Consider the following 11,334-nt stretch of genomic DNA (forward strand, 5'->3'; position numbering starts at 1 on the left):
TTCCTGAGCCCTATAAGGCGTTTTGGGTTGCACTTATACATATATTGGGACATTGCCCCCTCCCCCCGTTGGGAATATCTTACGTTCCCCACCTCCGTCCGAGATATCGGACACCCTCTCCCGCCGGGCAAATCCTATCGCAACTGCGACATTGACAGCGAGAGGTCGCAGGTTCGAGTCCCCCTTGAAGCTGCATTTATGACGTATATAGCTGGGTTTATTACATTAAAAAAAAAACAAACATAAACATAAAACATAAAACATGCATAGACCCTGAATATAATTTCGATAATTATTTATAATGATTTAATTCAAAATTTATAATACATACTCAAAGTATCGAAATGCACGCCATCGTGTCGGGATTCAATATTTCGACATTAATTATATAATCATCAGGAAATATTAAATTCTGACACGATGGCGTGCATTTCGATACTTGGAGTATGTACCATACTATCTTATCTGAGATTAATCAGTTGACCTTTCGGTAAACTTTAATGCAATCTCTATAATTACAATTATTTCTAGGCCTATGCCTATTATTATAATGTACAGTAGGCATTTTAAACTTGTATTTCTATTTTATTTCTAACCAGTAAGGTGTTGGCTTGGCTAAGGAAATACTGTTGTTACGTCGAAAATAATGAATCAAAAACAGAAACAGCCCAGTCAGAACAATCAGCAACAAACGAAGAAACAAGCAACAGTGCACGAGAAGTCTCTGATTTGCCAGGTGGTGAACAATTACACGTTAAAAATAATACAAATATTGACATCTCGAAAAATCCCCAGGTATTGGTAAGAAATCGCCGAACATTTCCGACAAATTCCGATGCGCGCAGAAGTCTGTCACTGAAGGAGCGACGCGTTGGTGTCAAACTTCCAGGAATGGGTCTACTGAGACCGATATCTTTGGTTGAGAAAACACAGAACACAGATTATTACAACGTAAATTTCACCAAACGTTTAATTCAAAGATTTAATCGCTATATGCCTGACACAAGTAAAACTAAAACAGAGGGAAAAAACTGCAAGCTGCCCGATATTGATGAATACGAAACATTTAACACAGAAGAAACGTCACCAAGCAGCGTATATGACGAAATAGTGTTTTCAGAAAGTGAGCATAATGCGTCACAGGACACAAATATATTTGATCCAAACGTTGTTGGTAGCAACAACGGACACAATAATTTCGAGTTAGATAATAGCATTAGGGTTGACGATGATGGAGACGCATATGAACCAAATCCGAGTTCTGACTTAGGTTTATATGATAATATTTCGTTAGTTAATGAGGAAGAGCAGAAACCAACCACTACACAGTCACGAAATAAAACATTGTTTCCAGTCGGTTCAGATAAAAACCAATCATATTATTATGATTACACGGAATGGGAAGATAATCCAGCATACGACGAAGTGCAGACTCCTTACATTAACGAACCATTAACACCGCCGGCATTAACAGGAGAATTAACAGATAACTTAGAATGGGAAGAAAATGTTGCGTATGTATCAGCCATAACACCTCACGATGAGAAACACGATGACGTGTTTGAAATGGAATGGGAGGAAAATCCTGCATACGAAAAAGGAGGGAGCCCATTACCTTATCCCATTACCGCATCGTCCGATGCTTCAAATAATAATGACGTTTGTGTCAACTCTGGCCTAAGGAAAATAAAACGAAAACGAGCTTACACAGAGAGTATGATTGTGAGACAAAATTTTCAACGAGATTTAAAATCGGCAATCGATTCACGATTACACAAAGCATCATTCCCATTGGATTATCGTAGCAACAGTCAATTGAAGAGTGCAAGAAGGAAGCATGAAGAAGAGTCATAACCAATATGAATACGCAAGTAGAACCGCATCGACGCCCACCTGCCTATTTAAATTGACAAAAATATTCTTAGGCGAAAGATATAAAATGAATAGCATGTGAATTTTACAATGGGAATGAAATATTTCATGTATCAGGCTATACAATTGAGATACATTGAGAGTGAGAAACTTTGAAAGTGAGAAACATACCGCATTTATTAGAATAAACGCCCTGTTTTTAATATATTCCTCCCTCGAGAAGAGCCTCATTGGAACAAACTACTCCTCGAATAAGCGTCCATAACGTTTATTTTTTCCTGGGATAAACGTCCCCCTAAATGATTGTAAACAAATCTAATGATAGCAACTTCATTCTCAACACATTCTATTAATGTTCTACTCCAGAAATAACCTGGTTACGATGATGTAAGTCTTTATGATCACGAAATTATTTGACGGTAATTATGTGTTTTAGTTCCACATTTACAGTGAGATTAAGGGGCGTTTATTTGAGTATATACGTATTCACTTTAAACCTAATACATAAACGCCTCCCTCGAATTAACACCCCCTCAAACAAAACAAAAATCCTCTCAACAACCATATTCGAATAAATACGGTATTTTATTCAGGTCAATATTATAGCCGTAATTTAGTAATTTGGTAGAATCTTAATAAATAGACATGTGGTGGATGTGGTCTAAAGTTTAAAAATTAAATGTTCCACATTTTATTTTATCCTTCATTGGAGGTGTAATTTTCTACCTCAATGGTTCCGAGAATTGACTACCAAGTATGTTGTGATCACAAAGTGATTGTGAGTTCTCTATACCTTTCAATTCCAAGAGGCCCGAGGCGGTACGGCAAGCCTGCTCATGACTGACGCTGCGCGTCTTAAACTGGTGGAACTTTCTTGTCATTGGTACCTCTCTTTTTATACTTTACTCTTTTGGAGTCCTTATGAGGTCGGCTTACCCAACATAACCATAACCAGAACTTATGGATTGAAAATCAATATAAAATAGATAACAGATCACATGTAGACACACATGTAAATGATACGATACGGTATATATAGTCAAATAATAAACAATAATGTGATAAGCAATCGAAACTAATAACACAAATGTTTAAAATGTCATAGAAATGAATATAAAATGAGTCGGTTTCCTGAAACACAGGTCTATCTATCTGAGGTCTTTCCACAAAATGAGACGGTATGGTGAGACCATAGTTTGAAAACAGGTCAGATCAACGTATTGTGGTCAGTAAATGTTCAGTGCAGGCGTGGATCCAGGCCTTCACATCGTTCGCCGTGGCGAAGGTCAGGGTGAGAAATAAAAATAAAATGTTTACCATTTTTTCAACAATCATGCTTGGCACTTACTATGAACTTATTGACTTATACAAATTAACCAAACCGTATACAGTACATTGTATTTTGCCAACAAAGTAGGCCTAAATGTAGCCAGTGTAATTTGCCCAACACTAAAATGACACTGTGTGTTTTTAGCATTGTTTTAAGGTAATAACCAATCAGAGATTCACATGAACAAAACAAATTAAAATGTATTTAGCTTAATTATTGTTATCGGCAATATCTTACTTGTAGTCTTAAGAACCTGTTCGTTTATCTGTTTATAGAAATGCTGTAATTAGCAATACTTGTTTTAAAACCCTAGGTAAACTAAGCGTTAGGGGATCCCCTATGCAGTGGGGGATTCAAGGGGAACCCAGCCGGCCTGGGCTCCCGTAAATATTATTTTTTTGAATGGAGAAAAAAAAAAGAAAATTATATTAAAATTCTGAGAGTGCCATTTCCGGCCATCTAAAGGCGACATAATCTTAATTGTTCTTACCTCAGCCCCAACCATGGTGGGGCTGAAGTGTCTTGGATCCGCGCCTGCAGTGGGTGGGGAGCGCCTTGAAGTTGAAGTTTTTTTTTTATGAAAGGTGGGGTGGCGGTAGGGTGGGTAGTCGATACTTAATTGCACAAACTTTAAAGAGGTACATTGGCTTAACTTTGTACGGTATTTGTTGCTTGGTTAAAATTTTATCCAGCTTTACCAAAATGAGCCTTCATTTCGCAACGGTTATGCCCATGCGCAGTGCTGAGCACTATTGTGCTCTAGAAGAGAATGAAAAGGCTAATAGCAGCCTCCTAAATACATTACAAGTATATTTGTGCTTCCGTTAATTTTAAAAGATATTGAAATTTTCACTTCTTTTGTATTACAGTATTGTACAAGTTGGTTGGAAAAAATCTTGATAGAGGGAGATAGAAAGAAAGGAAGGAATGAATCGGTGAATAAAGTACAATAATTGCATGTTCCATTGTAGTGAGTGCGTTTCTTTGTTCAGCGCTTCAAGAAAATGGTTTCTGTAAGCATAATTGATGTGTGAAATATGAAATACCAGTAATTTAATTAAAATCTATTCTACAGTTATACACTACTGGATGTGTATACGCAAGATAAATTAGCAATTAATTTGTATTTTTCATTTCCTGACAAGACGCTATAACGCAAGTAATTATATGATATTTAAATATATTAAATTTTCGTAGAAGACCGGTTAGGAACGAATAGCCTATCAGTTGGTTGCAAAAAGAACATGTATAATCAGGACTTAAGAAATTTAGCACCAAAGTAGTCATCGAGTCATGTCAATAATTTTGATACGATTATTACTTCCTATTGTGTGGTAAGTGATAAAAATAAAAAGAGTAGACCTATATGAACCTTAAGTGATATTCAATGTGTCCAATAAGATTATAATTTATTAATACCTCCGGCAAAGGTGGTACGCATTTTCTCTGTATTCTTGTCTGTTACAATATGTAAGATTACGAAAAATACTAAGAAATGGATCATCATAATTTAGTGGAATCATTGGAGGATCTGAGATCCACCTTCGGCTTCCTATTGAGCTGCCAAGCAAAACAAATTCTAGACCTACCTTTTCAGGAACCGTGAGCTGAAATTGTTTATGTTCCAATGGGAAAATTAGATGATATAATATACTGTACATGCCTGAATTTAAGGGGGTGTTGGGATGCATGTGCCTTTTAAAAATATTTCAATTTGGGTGTAAACTGTTTTTGAAATCTAAAACTAAGAGCAGCTTAAGCTCAGTCGGCTAATATTGTGGTAGTCACTTGTGCGCTTAACCGTGGAGATATCTATGTCCCCGGTTCAATTCATGTCGCTGCCTCTCCTTGTGTTTCCAGTTGGAGGGCTGAAACACAAATTACAATATCGTACCGTCTTTCGGATGAGAGGATTAAGCCGATGGTTCCGTGTGCATTTATGGCCCATGTACACGCAGTAGGCCTACACTAGTCGGAAAAGAGTAGGGGATTGTCTCGCGGTGTGCCCTCACCACCAGAAGGATCTCTGAGTCACTGGAATATGTCTTCTTCTAGACTTTCGTGGGCTGTCCTTGTACGGTAGGAATATCTAACATAAAAAAATACGGTAATAGTAGAACTTTCAAGTCTTGAAAGGAGTTTACTGTGTTTTTTTAAGGATTATATCGTTTTTTTATTTTGTTTCAATGGCTTTTACATTTTCAAAATAATATTTGTATAACTTGTCATAAAACAATATTACTTTATAATAAATAGTGTTTTTAAAAAATTAATCTACACAAGCAAGACTTTACAATTTATGTATGAGATCCGAACAAATTATATATTTGTTTGTAGCATATCTCAGACATACATTGGCGGATCCAGGGGGTTAAGAGGGTTCGGATGAACACCCCACTGTGAAAAAATGTCCAAAAAAAAAAAAAAAAAAAATACTACTGGGTCCTGGCCTACAAAATGCATGTAGGCATATAGGTTGGCAGATCGGACAAAGAACGCTTAGCCTAACAAGCCTTAAATTAAATGAAATTAAAAACACTGATTTTGGTTCATAATTTGTGTACGGAAGTGCGTTATCTTTATGCTTGCCGGGATCATCGATTCATTGAAAAAAGATACGTAGGACTATGCAACTACTCAATTACTTTTCTGTATGTATGTATGTATGTAATAAGAAAATTTACATGACCGTTTTCAAGAGAGGGGAAAACTTAAATTTTGAAGAACTTATGAGTGATTAAAAAACACCGCAGAAGTCAGGAAAGCTCGTTTCCCGCCATCTAGGAAACAACATTTTCCCGGGGAGGGACCCACACTTCCTTTTTGGGGTTTTTTTGAAAACATTTCCCTCCTCCCCCTAAATTGGAACCCAAATCGCCCCTGCGGAGATACATAATAATCTAAGAAAAAGATGATTAAATTGTGGAAAGAAAAAGATGTCAAAGGATATGGTCAATGTCACGGAAATTCTTTTACCCATGAGCATAAAAGAAAATAATGGAATTGTTCAGTCCACTACAGGGCGGAAAATAATGGAATCGCCCATGCACTGCCTGCGTATTGTACAGAATGGATACACAGGGTAGGCCTTTGTGCTATGTGTCTGCTCTACTTGATAATAGATGTAAATCTGAATTTCTTCAAAACTTTATATTCGAGTCATCCAAAATATCTTTGAAATGCGGGACCGTCCGGCACGATGCGAGACGGTTGGCAACTAGGGTATACCTTAATAGGGTTTTTGACATTTTTCATACAACAGTCGTAGAATTAGAACTAATTTATGACAATAATTTGCAATGCAAATACAATTCATATATAATATGAAAATCAGTATAAATGTAGTTAAAACAAAAATAGTTCTAGCCTATTATATCATATGTTCCCAATAATATTTCATGATGCAATATTAATTACCAAATATTCTTTTATTTATTTTTTAATATTGAGCTTTCTATATTGGATGATGTAGCATTAGAGTAACGACTTCGAAATACAGGATGTAATGGTATGGATTAGAAATCCTATGGGCCTATTGCAGTACCGTACTCGAAAAACAAAGAAATCGCAATCCCCATCATGGTTAAGATTAGTTCATACGAAGTAACACATTCAGTAGGCCTATACCAATGTTCTAGGAGATCTAAGAGAGAAAATTCCAGTTTATTTGCCCAAAGGTCTCAAAATATAAAGTTAAAAATGAATTTTTCTTATTTTCAGACTGCGCTGTTGTTGTGATACAATGGGGAAAAATCACTATTGTCCCCTTAATAGGGGTTATTTGACCATTTTGCACACTTAGAAAGTGTCAATGTCCCATAGGGGTGTCCCCTAATGGGGTTGGCCGTAGTGGTAAAAGATATAGGGTTGTCCCCTGAATAAGGGTGTCCCCAAAGGAGGGTTTTACTCTTCATTATTATTCCTGAAGTCAACTGACAATGGGTATCGCAACGTACAGAACAATACCTTTTGATTTGTGACAACCGAAAGTTCCACTGATTTATCTCAGATAAGTATAATACACACTCCAAGTATTGAAATGCACACCATATTTTGTTGGGATATTGATTCAACACGATAGCGTGTATTTCAATAGTTGGAGCATGTAAATTATACTTTCTTATTTGTGAGAAAACTCTTACACCAGTATCTTAGCGAAAGTGGCAATAGTTTATAGGAACAGACCGAACTCTATCCGTCTTAGATCTCATAATGTACTGACAGAGCAGATATGAATAAGGTTATTCATTATTTTCACACTAAACTCGCCAAGAAATTCATTGGATCCAAACGATATTAATAAGGGTGTTCTAAAGGTTCTTTTAGAAGACTTACACTTAACATTTAACGTTAACACTTAACTTTAACACTTGACTTTGGATCATCTAAAAGAACCTTTAGAACACACTTATCGCCAAGACATTGCAGAATGGAGGTGTGTTGGCGAATACAGTAAAGTCACCGTGGGCTTTAAAGTCATTCCTGATGATGACATAATTAATGTCGAAATATTGAATCCCAACACGATGGCGTGTATTTCAATACTTGGAGTATGTATTATACTTTCTTGTCACCGTGGGCGTTCCATAGATTCAATGGCGACTTAATAACTACTGGAACACTGGTCAAAACGGCAAAAATCCAAAACGGCAATAAGTCAAAACGGCAAAAAACCAAAACCAGTTAACCATAAACTGTAGGCAACACAGTTAATAATTGAATTACCGAATCAGCAATAGTTTGCTTAAAACGCCTTTTATTAAATTGAAAGGTTATTGAAAGTAACGTTCCGTGGGCGTTACCTTTAAAACCACTCTAAGTTGATTTCGCACCTTATTCATGAACCTTATGGTGCTGTTAACTCGTATTTCTCGGTTTGATGGTTTTATTTTAACTGCTGTTACTTATTATAACAAAAAAGTACAACTCAAAATTAATTGGAACATTCTGTATCAATATTTATTGTGGATATCATCAGTTCTGTTCTCATCATCAAAACATTGTACAGAACATATAAAATTCGCACAAGGCAGGACAAAAAAATATTACAATAAGATAATGCAAGAAGGATGGTCTATGAAAGTTTTCTTCAAGAAGTAAAACTTCAATTCCAATGTGGACAATTTATGTCATAAAAGTAAAAAAAGCGCGAAAGAAAAAAAAAACACTTTAAAGATTAACAACATGAATAAATATAATAATAAAATAATAATAATAATAATATGAATAATAATAATAATAATAGTAATATAATAATAATAATAATAATAATAATAATAATAATAATAATAATAATAATAATAATAATAATAATAATAATAATAATAATAATAATAATAATAATAATAATAATAATAGTAATATTAACAACAACAACAATACAACATACAAACTCAATAGTAAGAAAGATTGGGGGAACAAAATATACAATATAAAACCAGTGAACATTTAAACAATTAAAATCTTAAAATACAGATAATATGAGGGTAATACGAAACTAAAAAACGGAAAGAAAAAATAATAATAATAATACATAACACTTTAAAATAACGAAATAATTCGTCATGGATGTGTAAAAAAAACAAACACACACACACACCCACCCACACAAACAAAACAATTTAGAAAATTATAAACTGTTGCCGGTGGCGCTTCAGTCTTGTCATTGATTTTTGCTCCTTTGCCGTTTTGGTCTATGCCTATTGCCGTTGGGGTAGTTGCCCCTTTGCGATTTTTTTTTCCGTACGAAACATTTGCATGAAATTTCACTCGGGCCATCTCGGATGGACTCGAGTGAGTACGACACGAGGAACAAGATCAGACACTTCGCAATGTCGTGACGCTCGAGTTTTACTATTACAGTACTGTATTGCGAGTATTCAGTAAGAATTGGATGCATCAAGTTTAATTCAAAGAGAATGGAGAACATCAAAATTGGAGGCGTAACAGTGGAGTTCCCATTTGAGCCATATGATTGCCAGGTGGACTACATGCAATGTGTTATACAGTGCTTGCAACAGGTTGGTTAACAGGCTACTGTAAGTAAGAGTGGGGAGGTTAGGGTGTGAGAAAGGTGGGGTGGGGGAGATTGGAGAAAAGAGGGGATGGGCTGTCTCTTATACACATCTAGATGTGTATAAGAGACAGGTTTAGTATCTACTTCAATCCTTAATATTTAACTATTTTTTTAGATAATCATTAGCTAAAAGTATATTAATGCTTTAAGTATCATTTAGTTACTTTTTGATCTCATATTTATTTTATTTACATGAAAAATATTGATGTTTTAATGCAGCACTTTCGTTAAGATCGTTATGGTTTAGTCTTGCGACAATGTGTACACGACGGCTGATCATCGGTTTTGCGATGCCTCAAAAAATTGCTACGCCTTGTATTACATTAATATTTGGCAAATAAACTCTTAGATATATAAACATATCCTTTTTTATTAAAAAATTGAAATTTATTACTTGCAATTCTCTGGAAAAAACGAGGAATTTCAATGAAATTTTCAAAGCATATAACTTCGATAAAAAAGAAAAAAAAAAAAAAAAAAAAAAAAAAAAAAAAAAAAAAAAAAAATAATCAAAATTTTATACTACTTTGACCCCTGAGTGACCTGAAAAAATGTCTCAACCAATCAAAAAGCATTTTACATGAATATTTTCTTAAGGCCTTTGTTGACAAAAACACGCTTGGCTGAACTGGGTTAATGACACTATTATTGAAGTGCGTGACGTCACGCATCGTGTGGTGCCTACCTTGGCCTAGAAATCCGTTGGAAAATGAGGGCGGTTTCCGCACAGATTTTGTCGAAAAATAGTTTTGGTAGTTTTTGGGTCAAACGTGCAATTAAAATATTTAACAGTATGGTACATTAATAATACTCGTAATAGGCCAATATGTACATACATACATAAATACCACAAATACTGACTTATTTGTGATTTGGACTTTGACCTGATATTTTGAATACATTAAAACCTGTCTATTAAAAAAAAAAAAAAAATCAGTTCACAATGAAGGAGTTAAGAAACAAAATTTAAACTTTTTACTATAATAATAATGATGTGTATATCTAATACTGGTATAAATTCCACACTTAATATTTAAGTGTCCATGGGGTCACATGGTTGGTCAAAGAAGGATTAATTTTAGAGCAAATGTTCCTGCAACCATGTTTGCGACCCCATCATACCTTTTATTATTGCTCTAATTACCTTGCAAGTATGTACTGTATATATGTAGTAGTATGAGCATACTGTAGTGTATTCATCACATCTTGCTTAATTTTATGTTCCTTACTGGAAAGAAATGATAAGATACGGCCATCTAAAAAAGCGAAAATCTATTTTCACACAATGCTACATTTATTTGGGGAGGGCGTCTAACATGCTTATGAAATATGTTTCCCAAATTTGAATGGTATTTCTTGAAAGGGAGGCTAAATGTCAGTCTATGTAGCAATTTACAACTTTTTATCTTCGTTATTCCAGATGATAGCTTCATAAAAGTTGTACAAAGTCAAAGGAGCCATTACTGGAATGAAAAAGGGGGCTTGGTACTGTACCTAAATTTCAAAAGGTTGTAACTTAAAAACCAGTTGGAAATTGAAGCTGAAATTTTGGATTCTTTCTTTTGACATAGAAAGGTATTTTTTTAGATTTTTTAAATGGAAAATCCAAGTGGGGTCACAGGGGCATGGTGGTTGGTTTGAGCCCGAATGACCCTGCAGTCAGTTAGGCAGTAAAACCTGCTGGGCATGTGGCCAATTATATTAATACTTGGCCAAGTTTCTTATCTCTGTGTTTAAAAAAAATTAGAAACTTGTTTACATTTTCAGGAAATTTCAAAGAAATTGGTATCAACACTGATAAAAGTATTCAGTAAGAATTGGATGCATCAAGTTTAATTCAAAGAGAATGGAGAACATCAAAATTGGAGGCGTAACAGTGGAGTTCCCATTTGAGCCATATGATTGCCAGGTGGACTACATGCAATGTGTTATACAGTGCTTGCAACAGGTTGGTTAACAGGCTACTGTAAGTAAAAGTGGGGAGGTTAGGGTGTGAGAAAGGTGGGGTGGGGGAGATTGGAGAAAAGTTGGGAGGGGATGGGAGAAAAGTAGGGAG

At 35.1% G+C, this 11,334-nt stretch overlaps 2 protein-coding genes across 3 annotated transcripts in view; both read left to right on the forward strand.

Moving 5' to 3' along the window:
• The window catches only part of LOC117122723, a 10,026-nt gene extending 5,866 nt beyond the window's left edge, over window positions 1-4,160 (forward strand). For both annotated transcript variants that reach the window (XM_033268418.1, XM_033268417.1), the window contains exon 3: window positions 600-4,160. In XM_033268418.1, coding sequence (XP_033124309.1) covers window positions 600-1,854 — 1,255 coding nt within the window. In that variant the 3' untranslated portion in view covers window positions 1,855-4,160. The remainder of the gene's footprint in view (window positions 1-599) is intronic.
• Window positions 4,161-10,704: 6,544 nt separating this feature from the next.
• Window positions 10,705-11,334, forward strand: part of LOC117122715 (regulator of telomere elongation helicase 1-like) — a 24,355-nt gene continuing 23,725 nt past the window's right edge. The window contains exons 1-2 of the mRNA XM_033268412.1: window positions 10,705-10,853; window positions 11,046-11,226. Coding sequence (XP_033124303.1) covers window positions 11,125-11,226 — 102 coding nt within the window. The 5' untranslated portion in view covers window positions 10,705-10,853; window positions 11,046-11,124. The remainder of the gene's footprint in view (window positions 10,854-11,045; window positions 11,227-11,334) is intronic.

This window comes from Anneissia japonica, unplaced genomic scaffold (genome assembly GCF_011630105.1).
Source record: "Anneissia japonica isolate Jap-2015-1 unplaced genomic scaffold, ASM1163010v1 scaffold287978_len313048_cov192, whole genome shotgun sequence".
In the NCBI taxonomy this organism is placed as follows: Eukaryota; Metazoa; Echinodermata; class Crinoidea; order Comatulida; family Comatulidae; genus Anneissia; species Anneissia japonica.